The sequence below is a fragment of the Limulus polyphemus genome, unplaced genomic scaffold, assembly GCF_000517525.1.
Source record: "Limulus polyphemus unplaced genomic scaffold, Limulus_polyphemus-2.1.2 Scaffold2010, whole genome shotgun sequence".
NCBI lineage: Eukaryota > Metazoa > Arthropoda > Merostomata > Xiphosura > Limulidae > Limulus > Limulus polyphemus.
The window spans coordinates 180,580-197,175 of NW_013667620.1; the positions used below are offsets into that span (position 1 = coordinate 180,580).

At 33.0% G+C, this 16,596-nt stretch overlaps 1 protein-coding gene and 1 long non-coding RNA gene across 2 annotated transcripts in view; one reads left to right on the forward strand and one right to left on the reverse strand.

The window, feature by feature from the left end:
• Window positions 1-14,528, reverse strand: part of LOC106465645 (galactokinase-like) — a 21,754-nt gene extending 7,226 nt beyond the window's left edge. The window contains exons 1-5 of the mRNA XM_013925880.2: window positions 14,022-14,528; window positions 13,256-13,445; window positions 11,341-11,479; window positions 9,232-9,357; window positions 5,039-5,220 (exon numbers count right to left, since the gene is read on the reverse strand). Of these exons, the coding sequence (XP_013781334.1) occupies window positions 5,039-5,220; window positions 9,232-9,357; window positions 11,341-11,479; window positions 13,256-13,445; window positions 14,022-14,207 (823 nt within the window). The 5' untranslated portion in view covers window positions 14,208-14,528. The remainder of the gene's footprint in view (window positions 1-5,038; window positions 5,221-9,231; window positions 9,358-11,340; window positions 11,480-13,255; window positions 13,446-14,021) is intronic.
• Window positions 14,529-16,458: 1,930 nt separating this feature from the next.
• LOC111087323 overlaps window positions 16,459-16,596 on the forward strand; it is an 18,561-nt gene continuing 18,423 nt past the window's right edge. The window contains exon 1 of the long non-coding RNA XR_002612029.1: window positions 16,459-16,588. This is a non-coding gene — a long non-coding RNA (uncharacterized LOC111087323). The remainder of the gene's footprint in view (window positions 16,589-16,596) is intronic.

The following is a 16,596-nucleotide window of genomic DNA, read 5'->3' on the forward strand; positions in this document are numbered from 1 at the left end:
AGACTGTATAATGAACAGAACTTTGCAGACTGTATAATGAACATAACTTTACAGACTGTATAATGAACAGAACTTTGCAGACTGTATAATGAACATAACTTTACAGACTGTATAATGAACAGAACTTTGCAGACTGTTGATGTTGTTACTGTTACTTTCTTTGAACTTATTCTGCTAAGTATCTATTCACTCTATGCAACTTCTTTCACCAAATCACAGCTCAAACTTCTTCCTCTTTGGACAATAGCAGCCTTTCTGAAATGAATAATAGTGAATGTATATGCAGTAATAATCATTTATCCATCAAGTAAGAACAAAAAAAATTAAGTGGAATTAATTTTATATAAAATTTATCAACATCATTTTATCTAGATTTTTTGAGAACTACATTTAACAACATCAGTTCTTAACTACTTTATATTAACATAAAACAAATACACAGTTCAATAACATTAGATGAGTTTAGCTAGTTCTAGTATAGTAGTAAACCAATAAAAATAAACCTTAGTGGATGAATTTTATATGAAAATAACCATTTTTTTAGTCTCAGACGTGACTTTCCGGATAAAATGTGGTCGGCGAGGTAAGCCAAAAGTGGTGCATGCCAACAGGCTTTGGCGTTATCACGGTCCAGGACATTTCAGTTGGGATGAAGTGAAAAAAGGAACAAATGACGCTGCTGAAGAAGTGTCATCTGAAAAAGCCACTGTCGAGGAAGAAACTCTACTCAGTTTCGAGAAGGGAAACGGTGAAGCCCTTGATGAAGTTACTACCACTGATGTGACTGTTATTGACGATAGGACATTTCCTGATGAAGCAGATGAACTCCACCTGAAGCAGAAGCCAACGAGACGGAGACCAGTACGGAAGAAGATATGTCCCATAAAATTTGTTTGAATTGTAATTTTGTGTTTGTAATTCTGTACATTTAATTAAATTATTGTTAACTGTTATTGGTTTATTGTAAGTGGCTATTGTTCGGGACGAACAATACTAAGGAGGGGGCAGTGTTGCGTCAGTGAGGTCACGTGACTAGTATCATGCCACCTGTTTCTAGAAATATCCTGTTCCTTCATGAATGCTCTAGCATTTACTAGATATGTGTTAGTCTTGTATATATAAGATGTTCACAACGTGACGGAACAAGAGAGGTAATGAGTAATTGAACTGCAGTCAAAGAGTGAGTATTGTTGAACTAAGTCGAGCACGCGAGACGTTCGTTGAGAATTATAGCGCAAATGTTGAAATTAAGTGTGTTGCAAAGTTATATTCAGAAAGAATAAACCAGTTTTATTTAAGAAAGGACTTGTGTCACTAAAGTTTTGTCAGAACGAATTTACAGAAAATTAACTAATGAACGGAGACGTAACAATTACACTTTCTAGTCCAACAATAAGAAATGTATGGTAATCAAATTCCTCCAATACTTTTACATCCATCAAACTTAGCATCAATTTTTACTCTCTCAAAATGTAATATTTTTTATGCCCTCAGCCATAATATTCATCCTCTTTGGACACTTCCCACCAGTTGATCATCTCTGAAACCAGGATGATATGTCACTTCCAGGAGATGATCCTAATCATGTGGGCATCTCAATGTCAAATGTACTCAGTTATCTTTATCCAGAAAACTGAATGGTACTTTTCTTTCTACCTTTTTCAGATTTGTTCCCTCTTTGAAAAACAAAAAAACTTCCTTTCCATATTATAACTACATTCACACTTCAGTTATCATGAATTGATACACTTACATGCCCATTATTCACTATCAATCGGCAGTTTCATCACATTTCTTGGCCAAAGATCGGACACAACCCTCACTCAGACACCCAGCCCCTCAGACTAGAATAAAATGACCATGAAAAACAAAAAATTCTCTCTCTTATTATCTTATCCAACTGACAAGTACCAGCACTAAAAAAAACATCTCATAGAAGGGAGTTGTCGAAACTAAAAATAAATCTGAATTGCTATTTTTATACACCTCTGATTTTGAATCTACAATAGACCAATTAAGAGAAACGAGGAAAAAGAAATCTGCAATTAACATCACTTTTACCATAAATTTTAGATCTAAATGTTTCTAATACTTTGCCAGCTTTCAACATTTAAACCGCCATTTTTAATGCATTATATAGCAAATATAAATAGCATTTCAGAGATTTCTTTTTTCTCTCATTGTCCAGCTCAACTGATGACTTTTGGTGTTGTTTGAAAAGCCTCTTGGACAGTGACTTGTGGGAGACAACAGATAGATCTGAAATGGTATTTTTACAAACCTCTGATTTTGAATCCACACTGGACAAATTAAAAGGAATAAGGAAAACAAATCTGCAGTTAATATGATTTCATCAAAAATTTTAGGCCTATTGGATCCACAACTTATGTTTTTGGTTACAAAGTGTTATACAATACATGGACTCTGAATAGCATCATGGAGTATTAAGTTCCACAGCACACTTCACCATATGTAGTGGCATCATCATTATGTAACAATTACAAAGTATTAATGTCAAATCCACAAGGTGTAACATGAGTATTAACTCTTTCAGCATGGGCTTGATCCCTGGAACCAACCTCGTAACCATTTTGTGCTTTTTAATAGTTTTCATGCTATAACTTTTAAATTAGTAAGCAAATGTTAACAAAATTAGCAGTTTATCAGTAAATACTACAATGCTTTCATACACAAAATATCTAATTTTTTTCATTAAGTCTTGGTTTGTAAAGCAATGATTTTCTCATGTCTTTTTTTTTCTTTTCACATCTTCCCTGTCTATCATGCAAAGTAATTTTCATTTTAAGATTTAAAATACTGTTACGACAGCGGGGTCACGTGATGCTAGTAATATGTCATATTCTCAAAGGTTCTTGAATGCTCGAGCGTTTACTAGATTTCAGTATTCTTGTAGATATAAGACAGTCAAGACATGACGGCAACAATGTGTAATTGAACTGCAGACAGAGAGAGACGTATTGTTGAGTCGAGCACGTGAGACGTTTGTTGTGAATTATAGCATTTGTTATAGCGCAACTGTGATAATTAAGTGTACTGCAAAGTTGTATTCAAAAAGAATAAACCAGTTTTATTTAAGAAAGGACTTGTATCGGTAAAGTTTCTTCGGAAAGAATTTTTACAGAAAATTAACTAATTAACAGAGACGTAACAATACTTTTATACATCAGAAAATTTTCAAATTTCACAGGCGAAAGCTTTATCTTGTCTGGATAGTTATCAAACATCTTTTAAGAAAAAACTTTATATTTTATCTGTTATTTTCAGCAATTAATCTCTGTATGGGTTTGGTAAATTTGACCAATCTCGCAACCACCATAAAAAATTAGGAAATAAATATAAATTATGCCTCTTTCATTCTAGAATGAACATAAATTATATACAAAAACATAAATGTTTGGACAAAATAGCTTAAATCTTGTAACATAATACACTTATATATATTTATCATTTTTATTATATTGACTTTTCACTCATGCCTGGCTAACAATACAGAAGTTACAACGAAGTGACTCACGTGCATTTATGTTACTGTATCAGATAATATAAAGATGACATTAGGTCTGTACAAAGTAACTTGTCTTGGCTGTGTTTTAGTCGACTAGTATTTTGTAAAATACACAGTGACATCTCAATTATTATACATTATATATGTATATAGATTATTGCTTGTCAATATTGGTAATTTGAGTTTGTAATTCATATGAAACTACAGACTTAGCATTTTGACTTCACAAAAACCTAATTTTGAACCAGTGCTGCATTCAACATATCTGTGATTTTTAATATTAGCTTTTAAATTAAGAAATTGGGTAATGTATAGTTCTAAAATTTGAATTATAATCTACAGTTTGACACCAAAGTTATTGACATAAAGTCATGAAATAGTAGTTCTAATCCTCCTCTACCCCATAGAAGCCATAGAGTTTGTGATTTTATTTTTTCAGGGAGGGGGGGTCTTCAAACTAATTGGACTTACTTTGTGTGTGTGTGTGTGTGTGTGGTTTCTTTACCTTCAAAACACACAGAAGCAACCCATAATAATTAGAAAAACAAATTTTACATGCCATGCTAATAATATCAATGGAAGAAAATAAATACAGGATGAATGGTTTCACACTGATACTTGTTGAGAAATATTTAAAGTGAAAGATATTCCTAAGCGTAAAGATAAGTCAGTTAATTTAAGCGTAAAGGTAAGTTGGTTAATTTAAGTGTAAAAGTAAGTCGGTTAATTTACATTTTGTGTCTACCAACTGCCTATTGGTTATGTTTTTGTGCTGGGATTCTGAATGTAAATGTTACATGCTTAAAGCAATATCCATATAAACTTTTACAATATTAATCATGTCAATTTCTATGCTACTCTGATATTCAAATTATTTAACTGAATAAATTTGCATTTTAAGAAGTATAAAAAGTGTTTGGTGTTTACAAATCCTTGACTATAACATTCATTTGGATTAAGCTCTGCTTCTGACTCTCTTAAGCCTATATTCATGGAGAGACAAACTGGTTTTTGTAGATACAAGGCCTAACGTAGCTTATTTTCAAATTATCAATTGATGTACTCCTGCATGATGTACTTAAACATCAAATTATCATTTGATGTACTCTTGCACAATGTACTTAAACATCAAATTATCATTTGATGTACTCCTGCACAATGTACTAAAACATCAAATGATAATATGATGTATTCCTGCATGATGTACTTAAACATCAAATTATCATTTGATGTATTCCTGCACAATGTACTTAAACATCAAACTATCAATTGATGTACTCCTGCATGATGTACTTGAACAAAGTGAACTTTTTCTCAACAGTGTTAAAACTTCTCTAAATATATTTTAAATGAATGTATTTCTTCAACAAATGTGCATGTTTTTTTAAACTACATTTTCTGAAAACTAAAAATATCATGATGTGAATTTAGATTTATATACATGAGAAAAATTATAAATGTTTGAGACATGGTGATCTTTTAGAACTAATTATTAAATGTATTAAGCATTACCTTCCAAATTCTCCAGCGTTACATCTCTTAGACTTTTTTTACCCATAATCCTAGCTGCTTCCTCACAGTTCCTCCTTCTGGTGGGGTATTCACTGCCAGTTAGTGAGTGACGAACATTGGAGTTGGTAATCAAAATAGTAACTTCTGGGTTTTTAAATGGCACAAGCCTGGACTCCAATGACCTAAACACAAAAACGTACATCCTGCTGACTTAGCAGTTCCCACTGGTTTAATTTTAACACTTTCAATTTCAAAGCAACTCTTTCACATAAATTACTTTCATGGTGCCATTAGTACTTTAAGAAATCATATTTTAAAATAATAGTTTACAAAATCAACATGATTATTTCATAAGGTAATTGCTGTGTGTGTGGAAAAAACTAATATATAATTACACATCTAATTACTAGAAGCAAGAGCTTACACTTCCCAAGTTTCCTTGTAATCCTTTTACTAAGTGTAATAGAGCTTCTCAGGTAACATCATCATGGTGTATGTAAAGACAACAGTACAGGCAGAAATATTTATAACATACATTATCTCCTATAATTTCTCTATTTTACTGTTCTTATCATTTTTGACCCAAAACAGTAAGAACTACTCTGGGCATCACCAAAAACAATGTTTCCTTTTTTTTAAATTCTATACATAATATATGTATATATATTAATTCTTAAAACTCCATTTTTCTTGTAATTTAAATAAATTGATATTTTTTAATATACGTAACTAAAAAAAGATACCAAAGAGTGTCTTATTGAAAGAATGGAAACCACTCAATTTTTGGAAGCTATAATTGAGTTTTCCTTATTATGTATTAATGTGTATATTTGTGGAATTTCCCCGAGTTACACCCTTTTTTTGGTATTTTTCACCAAAAACAATTTAGTTGAGTACGTTAAAATATAAAAATTGATTAGTTTTAGCACTATGATGTTAAATAAAAATCAAATTATGTCTAATAAGTATTGGTTGTATGTCTAATAAGTATTGGTTATATGTCTATTAAGTATTGGTTATATACCAATAGATACCTTTCTCCATCACATTAAGCTCAGTCTTAATCTATAACCTTTTTTTTGGTATTCCTCTCTTCCACTTCTTTTATTTCATCATCTTGATGAGCTGAGACTACAGTTTGTACAGTACTTCTGTATCAGAATGCTGACAAACAAGGATTTTACTACCAATTAAACTTTTGAGATGGATACCACTGACGTTACTAGGCATTCTAGAAACTGGAACAGCTATAAAAACAACTTCAAGAGAGGGAAATATTCCTTGATAAATCAACATTACTTGGAATGACTAGGATTCCAGGCTTGAGCACAGAAGAAGTACAATATTATTTAAAATGACTAGGATATCAGGATAGGGCAAATAATTGGTTCAAAGACACTTAAGACTAGGTAGGTTTTCAACTAGAACATGGGAAGAATGTTTTGGATTGATCTGACTAGAATATGAAAGAGGTATAATATCATGTGGTCCAGCCAAAATTTCAATCTTGAGCAAGTAGTAGTTTCAACATCACTGAGACTGGGTGGGACTTATAGTTAGGTTAAAATTATGGTGAGAATATGGAAGTATAAGATGTCTTTTGAACTGGCAATAAGGTTGGTTCAATCAGGAAAGAACCTGGTTAAAATGTGTGGTTTTTATAAGGAAAGGATAGAATACCACACTGTCACTTTTACTGGTTATAATGTGTGGTTTTGATAAGGAAAGATACCACATTGACATCTTGCTCAAACTGAGAAGATGTCACTTAACTAGTTAAAGCATACAATTCTCAGAGAAGAAAGCTTACAAGAGAATTAGTCAGACATAGAAACAGATTAAATCACCCAAATGCATCTAAAGTGAAAGAAAAGTAGAAATGTTTGTATGGAGAATATCAAGAAGAGTCTGCAAAAGAAATAACAAATCTTAGATATATTGTGAACCATGGAGGCTATCCAAGTGTTTGTCTGTATCCCATTTGAAAAGCAGCGCACACAAACAAAGGTCAACATTTACTTTTGAAATGATGGGAGATCAGCCATGAATGATGTTGATGCCAAATTTTATTTCACAAGCAGGATATTCTACAGTAACTTGTTAGGAATTAATCACATTATCATTCACATTTCAATATGTGACATAACTTAGAGAATAAAAATGAACATTTACCATATGTTATTGTTGAGTGGCTCTTATTATGATTGAAATACTCAACAGTTGCGTTCCACAATGGGCAGTATAAGTAACTCAAAGCTTTGGCTCTGAGTGAAACCAAGAGTGTAACACAATTAACTTTTTTAAAGTCCAAGAAATAATTTAAATTGATAGACAAACTTAATCTTTTCTCGTCACTGGGGATGGGTACTTTTGCTAAATTAAATTAATATATATATGTGGCAGGTAAAATGCCTGTAATGTTTGGAAGCTTCATTCTTGAAATAAAGTTAACATCAAACAAAGATATTATGAAGATCTTCAGATGCTAAGATATATATAAGGTACTGCAACCTTATAATAATTTCTAGCCACAAAAAAAGTACAAATAAAGGCACACCAAACCACGGACAAAACAACTAATCAAGTTTACTGCTAAATTAACTTTGGGAACCAGATGCACAATGAACCAATGAAAGTCTACTCTGAAACCAACTGAAATGTTAAGAAGGAACAGCTATCAGCTCAAGGTGAATTTGTACATCTCTTAGTCTTGGGGCAGAGTACACAATCTCAGGCTAGACTTATCTGATGCTAAGGCCTCCTGGCTGGTTTGTGAGAAACACAAGAATGGTCTATTCTGAAACTCAGCCATAAAGAACTCAATAAAATTATTTGCATGAAGGTATTCAAGAATAGTGTACCTAAGACTGATGATGACAGAAACACATTTAAACTAACAAAGTAATAAAATTATGTCCCAACTTTACCATTACACCATACAATCAGCAAGATTGTTTCTAACAAATAATTGATAAAAAATTAGTAAAACTGTGAATTGTGTAAACCTCCAAACACTTAGATGACAACAAACTCAAGCTAAGCTTAAAAAAACTCAAAAATTTTATAAAAGTTACAGAAACACCCAATTTTCTCGATTTTGAGTAGACAGAGTAAAGGCCAAAGATAAAATAAATCAAATTAACAAGAGGTACATTATTACAATACTCAAAATTAATACAAAAGCACATAAAACTTTTGAAAAATTCTAGGTTAACTGAAACACAAAACAAGCTAAGCTAGTATAAACTTGAAATGACTAATATCATAAACTTGAAGTTTAACCTAACACTGAAATAACCAGAAATAGCTTTAAGTAGGAAATGCAAAGACTTGAGCTAAATTTCAACCACAGTAAAAAGTAATACAATTAAAAGACCAAGTGATCCAAGACAGATTAAACAACACAATAGCAACTGAAGAATAAATGTAACAATGACAGTTTCATCTAGTTTCAAAATTCACTTCAAAAACAAAAAATCTTAACATATGTTAAAAAATGTTTAAATAAAATACACATTATATATACACACACTTATTTTAAAGCATGTATAAATAGACAGAACACAACTCCCTCTATCAGCAACTTTTAAAAAAAAAAGATGCACAAAGTAATAAAAGTCAACCTAGAACACTAGGTAATAAGAGAAGATTGGTCCAAAGAAGGAAACAAATGATAAGGTCATGAACATATGCTAAGAAAGCTATGGAAAATACACAGTTGCATGGTAGATAAAAACACACTTCAAAATGGGAGTTTAATAGAAGTTTATGACATGTTTTGATAATAATAATAAAGCTTTAATATTGTTATGTCTCTGTTCGTTAGTTAATTTTCCGTATAATTTCTTTCCGAAGAAACTTTAGCAATACAAGTCCTTTCTTAAATAAAACTGGTTTATTCTTTCTAAATACAACTTTGCAATACACTTAATTTCCACAGTCACGCTATAACAAACACTATAATTCACAACGAACATCTCACGTGCTCAACTCAACAATACGTCTCTCTCTCTGTCCGCAGTTCAATTACCATTGTTGCCATCACATCTTGACTGTCTTATATGTACAAGAATACCGAAATCTAGTAAACGCTCGAGCATTCACGAACCTTCGAGAATATGACATGTTACTAGCATCACGTGACCTCCGCTGTCATAACAATATTTATGTTTACTGTAAGTAGACAAACATACCTGCAGTCAACTAAAAGAGCATGGTCCATTTTTCCCATGAATGCAATAAACTGGTCCATAATTCCACATGGCATTCCAGGAAAATCATGTTCAGCCTTCTGGCATATGAGGGCCTTGTCTGTAAGGCTGCAGAACAGAAAACAAGAAAAACTGTTGTATATTTTGTATACATAAAAAACTGACTTAACTTTCAAAATGGAGATGAACATGTATATTCTGTCTTCCATATATGTAGACCAACATTAGAAAGATTTCAACATAAAAGTAAATTTTCTTAAAAACATTATAGTTTTTCTAGTAACGGTTATACATATTTTTATATTTGTTCAATAAATATATAGACACAAAAACTAATGATATAACAAAGAGTTCTGTCTGTTTGTCTTTCATTTTCCTTGGACTTTAATGACACTTTGCATATATTTTTATATCATAATTACTCAGGAAAAGTTTGAAAATCAAGTGGTCCTATGCATTTAATTAGACCAGCTGCATTATGATTGGTCCAGACCAGCTGTATTATGATTGGTCCAGATCAACAAACTCTAGAAACTTTATTTTGAATCTAATTTTGATGAAATTTTGTATGTATATTTCTATCATAATTATGCTATTTGATAAACAGTATGATAAGTATCATGATACACAAAGATCTCTGTTAACATAAAAATAACTGTTACCTTTTTAGGTCAACATACAGAACCATTTGAAACAAAACATATTTATTTATTAATAACAAAATGCCATTTATTAGCATTTAAAACAGCTACAACCCCCCCCCCCCCCATCCACTAAAAAAACCCATTAAAAAATATGTTAATTTTACTTCCATAAAAACAAAGAAGTAAGGTTGTTCTTATTCCTGATTTTCTACAAATTGACCTCTGCATGATGATAGCATGTGTACATCAACATAATCTTTGTATTCCCCCCCAACTGTATATTTGATGCATGTTATACAAAACTTTCACATGTCATTTTTGTCAAGTTTAGTCAAGCCATTTTCTGTGATGACAGGAAACAAAATATTTCCACGCAACTGATTTATAAAGAATCAATAGGATCTGAATTTCAGGTTCTTGATTTTCACATCGACATAACTGCCATTTGCTGGTCCCTACTGCACACTGGGATACACCACATGCTAATTACATACAATCACAGGATCGTGAAACTAAGCTTTTTCTTTTGTAAGTTACAGGTGAATAACTGTGGCAAATGAAAAAATTACAGCGTACTTTTGCATGTTTATTGTTGTATCACAATATAAAAGCTATGTATCATGCACTGAATCGTTGTATAAAATATCATGATATATTGTATTTCACTATATCATTACATCCCTAATTATAAATGTCTTATCTTAGTTCAAATACCAGGTGAATCCATGCATATTTATAAGGCACACCATCTTCTGATTGGTTGACACTCTTAATGTTCATTACACATAATAAGATTCAGTGTGTGTTTATCACGTAACTCCTCCTAAACCACTGGATGTACCAACTTCCAGATGGTACCCAATGAATCGTCTCAGTCCTGAGGTTTGCTCAAAATAACACGTTTCACTCTACCCCTTGGGGAACCTGGGGATTGCCCAAAAAACCCTTCTCCTAAACTGCTGGACTCACCAACTTCTACGTGGTGGCAAATGAATTGCCTCAGCACCAAAGTTGGCAGAAAGTAAAACTTTTCACCCAACCCCTTAGGGAACCCAGGTATTTTGCAAAAACACTTTTACGGGAATTCCCCAAAAGTGGAATCCAAATTTGACACTGATTTACATTGGAGCAAATACATAAGTAGGCCTACTAATTCCCATTTGTAACTTGGTAAAAGAAATTAAATTTGCATTATAGCAGCCCTGTAAATTTGGGCCATAGCCCCAGGGGTTGGCTAGTGTAATGACTATTCTTTATGATATTTTAATGAAATTTGATAAATAAATCTACCATTTATATTTTTATCTATAATGGCATACACAATATCTATCAAGGTGGTGATTTGGGTATTAATGTACTGATATACCTTCTTTTTCAAATGTTAATCAAACAAACACATTCAGGTCACAGATCAACTTGATACCATTTTTATCATGAAGTAGAGTACCTAACTGTTGGAAGTGCACCACAAAGAGCCTCAAGAAAGGTATATGTTGCTGCCTCTAAAGCAGCTGAGCTCGAAAGCCCTCCTCCAACAGGCACCGAAGAAGATACCACAGCATCAAAACCACAGAGAGAATTTTGACCTACAAAAGAGAAAATCTGGTGAAGTTCAATATGCATTTAGAAGCACTCTGACCTTTGAAAATAAAAGGTCATACATTTTGCATCTCTCTCTGAATGTTATTGTAATAAAAGACATTCTACACATACAAGTACTCAAATTATTTTTGTGTTTAAAAAAATAGAAAGCAAATGCTGTTATCATACACTGTTCACATTGTTATATCTTACTTTAATGGAGCAATGGCATGGCCGTCTATATATCTATTTATATGACCTTAATAATAAATACATTGGTGCCATCTGTTGTGCTGAAATGGTGATTGAAGCTTATGAAATGTGGCATCATCTATTGAATGTCACAACAAACAAAAATCCATTAAAAATTTCACACTTTGGGTATCCAAGATTTGGACAATCAGAGAAATAACAACCATTTCTTTATAACAGAACACAATCTTAAATAAAAGAACATGACTTTCACTAGGACTGTACGTGAAGGTTTGATTAGATCTTTATTGACATAATTTATAAATGTAGTACTGAGAAACTGGTATTCTTTATAAAGAAAACTTGTTTTTTCAATAAATGGTACCACTTTTAATATATAAAATATTAGGTTTAAATTACTGAAATTTATGAAAATTTTGAGTTCTATACATTGAATCATTTTGATGTAACTAGTTGTGTATGACTAAAGAACACAATCTGAACACTTTTCCCCATGCAGTACTTCCCAGAAAAAAAAAATCATTTTTTAGAAAAAGTTTGCTTTTTCTTTTTACAATTTTTCACAATGAGGTATGAATACTACAATTACTAATTAGTAGTATGTACAACCACCCATAGGGAGGCTTTTCTTCTAGTATAATAAATAGAAGTTTTACTATTTTACTTTGCAATGAAACAATATGTAAATGTAAGCATGAATCTAGGCAATTTTGATAACATGTAAAACATAATTGTTTTCCTAATGCATATTTAAGATAGAAAAAAGCCAAAAGCAGCAGTGCAACATTTCTGCTTTTGAAGAGTTGAAATTTATTGTTAACTCTCAAAGAAAAACATTTGTTTTAACATTCCTAACTAATCTTACTAGATATCAGTTATTTATTAAAGTTACAGCTGTATTAGAACATTCACTTGATATTCCTGACTAATCTTCTGGGGTCATTTAGTAACGTTCAAAGTTAAAGATATGGTAGGAGATTCACTTGATATTTCTGATGGATCTTCCAGGACTGTTTCAATCATTTGCTAACTCTCAAAACTAAAACTTCAAGTAAGCAAGCTCTACAAGTATAGTGTACTGATCTTTCTATCTCTTAACTTTTCCTTAAGTTAATAAGCTCTACAAGTACAGTGTACTGTATCTTTCTATCTCTTAACTTTTCCTTAAGTTAATAAGCTCTACAAGTACAGTGTATTGTATCTTTCTATCTCTTAACTTTTCCTTAAGTTAATAAGCTCTACAAGTACAGTGTATTGTATCTTTCTATCTCTTAACTTTTCCAAGGCTATCACTCATTTGATAATTTTAAGTTTTTTTTTATCTAGACTCTAATAAAGCCATAAAATGTAAACTCTTTGAATTTTTGAGGTAGTACCTTTATGTGTACTATAATTATTTGCTTTTTAAGTGTTTCAATACAAGTTTCCTGGTCATAATCTATGTTTAGAAACCAACACAACATATATATATATATATATGTCACCTGTAAATGTTTTTCCTATTAAAATGACTACAGTAATTTGTTGTCATATGAAACATAACAGATTCTGGTTAAGGTCAAAGGTACCATTAAAATTTGCGACAACACCCTTAACATAGTTTGCCCATGCAGGAATTCCAGGCTTTAATGGGCTTTCAAGACTAGGAAGGTCAAACTCAGCAAACATGGAATGGTCAGCATGATTGGACAGTGTTAGAACTCGACATCTGGAAGAATTAGTTGGGCAACCCACCATTACCGTCACCAAAGGAAGAGCCTAAGACACACAGATGAAAGAAGATTATATCTTACATAAATTATTTTATGCAGAAAATGTGTTATTCATCACAAACTACTATACTATAAAGTATTATGAATTACTATCATAATGAGTAATTGGTATTTGTCAAGTTTAAATCATTATATTTTGTATAAACTAATACTCAAGTAATAAAAGATAACATCAGTGTAGTATAATATCTACTAGTAGCACTAAGACTGTAAACTTAAGACGCACCTTAGTAGTAGTAATAGTAGTTCCTTAATCAGTTTCAATAAAATAAACTAGCACTTTATCACATTAAGTTTAACAATTTCTTTTACCTCTTGTACAGGAAATGTATCAAGATATTATACTTTTTAATTATAGTTACATACATTAATAAAAATAAATAAAAATGTTATTGATATCAATAATAATACAAAGAATTTAGTGTTAGACTATGAAAGAATTCACTTATAATTTTTAATATTATTAATAATTACTTTTACTCTTTTATTGATCTATTTAAAATAGTGCCACACGTGTTATTCAAACTTATTCAGCATTATTGTATCAAAAATAAAAAAATACCATTGGCAAAACAAAACCATCATTGTAGTCTATGTGTTCGCCGATAAGGTTCACTCTTCCCGGAGCACAGCCGCAATATCTAGCAACACCGCCAAATTTACGTTCAAAATTTTCGCAAGCTAATTTCACAAGTTCACTTACAGAAACTATTTTTTCTCCCATTCTTTTGTTGAAATTATGATTCATTTATTTTATGTAAGAATTACCAGTTTTTAGGAACTCAGTAATACTAATGACTGAAATATTTCGTCAAGTAATCTTAAAATTAAAACTACAACTACGCCTATTGAGAAAGAGATACCAGTCCGGACGTTAGTCAAATGATTAAAATTTAAGTGTAGCCCCGCCATCTTTAGATGTGGTGTGAAAAAGAGAAAAAAGTTAAATAGAATCACTAGTTTTTTCACATTTGAAATATTCTAACAACAAAACTGATAGTTCGCAACGAAGCAGTAAGTGGCAGAAAAAAAATGCGATTTACATTAATTATATCAAGATAGCTTTCGACTACATTATTCATAAAAGGGTCAGCAGTAAGTTTACGGATGTTACGTTTCTTCTTGTGAGATAATTTCCGGTAGAAATTCTTTCCGAGGAACTTCAGCGATACAAGTCCTTTCTCTATCAAACCAGTTTATTCTTTCTCGATGCAAACTTTTAGTACACAGTAATTCCAGAGTCAATACGTTTCTCGACACTTTAAACTTAATAACTTTTATAATACACGCTATAAAATCACAGTGATTCACACACTTTACTTACTGTCACTACTGTTCGCTTCTTTAATTATCTAGCTGTTGCGACAGCGAGGTCACGTGACTAGTATCACGCCACTTCTTTCTCGAACCTTCGTGAATTGTCGGGAGATTACTAGATTGGGGGTAGCTGGTATATATAAGATGGTCACAACGTGACGGGACAATGTGTAGGTAATGAGTAATTGAACAGCAGTCAGAGAGTGTGTAATTGAGTATTGTCGAGCACGAGCACGTGAGACATTCTAGCGTTTGTTATAGAGCGACTGTTCAAATTAAGTGTATCGGTAAAGTTGTATTCGGAAAGAATAAACCAGTTTTATTTAAGAAAGGACTTGTGTCGCTAAAGTTTCGTCGGAACGAATTTACGGAAAATTAACTAACAAATGGAGACATAACATATCTATATTGCTGGGTTCGTGGGGTTCCCAGATAACTCGAGAAACTCCAGACACAACTCTAGAGAACTGGTAGCGGCTCAAGAACTCAGGTATGGAACCCAAAATCAATCAGAAGTATACAGGGCTAGGTTTAGGACGAGAGTCCATGCTAAAGGGGAGAGCCTGCAAGAGCTGGCACAGGACTCGGAAAGTATGGCACACAAGGCCTACCCAACTGCACCACCCGATGTCTTTAAGTTGTTGCTGAGGGATCAGTTTGTAGACGCTTTGGACAGTCCACAACTAAAGATACAAGTGAAGCAAGCACGCCCCTCTACCATGCAGGATGCAATGGCCAGAGCTCTTGAATTTGAATCCTACATTAATTCCAGCACAAATGTACCAAGGTTGGTACAGTCACCAGGATTCAAGGCCAGAAAAGGTCGGCTTTCAGAGAAGTTTGAGGGACTTTGCTGGCACTGTAACAATCCTTGGCACAATAAAGCTCAATGCTGAAAACTTCAACACAAGGGAGATGCTACGGCAGAAAAGGTTGCTACCCAGAAAGGTTGTTGGAACTGTGGAGAGCAAGGACATATGAGGAGCCAGTGTAAGAAGAATACCACTAATAAGTCAGCTTCGGGAAACCAGTAGTGGTTGGTGCTGAGGGATGCCCACCAACCCCTATAGTGAAAGTCCCAACAGCTAAGTGTAAAATGGCAAGCACACATAGTGTCTACGTGGCAGGGAAGCTGGATGGCCAAAGGTGCAACTTTGTCATTGATTCTACATCTCAGCAAACCCTTGTGAGTATCAAGGTGCTGGAACACAAAGGAGTACCAGAAGCTGTGGTGTGACAGGACATTATGCAAGGTTGTGGGGACCAGTGTGGGTAACTATTGATCTCATGGGCATGAAGAACAGACAGAAAGTATACTTGGCTGACATTGAAGACCAATGCATATTTGGATTGGACTAATTACTACCGAGGAAGTGTGTAGTTAACTTCGATAAAATGACATTTGGAAACAACAAAGGCCAGATTCCAATAAGTGTTGCAGCATCCGTTGATCTGCATGTCACAGCACTTAAGTAACTACAATACCCTTTATGTCAGAGAAGATAATTTGGGGTAGGATAAAAGAACATTTGGCATAATCACAGGCTCTTGAGGTAAAAGAACTTTTGGCAAATTATGCAGACGTGTTTGCGAAAGGAGATCATGACCTAAGCTGCACGGATCTTGTGGAGCACAGAATAAACACAGGCATTCACCATCCAATAAAGATCCCTCCAAGGAGAATAGCTCCAGCAAAGCGACAAGAGATAGAAAAGGTCATGGATGGTCTAATTAAGGAAGGGATAGTGGAGAAATCAGATAGTTCCTGGTCAGCTCCCGTCGTGTTAGTCCAGGAGAAGGATGTGACCCAACGTTGCTGT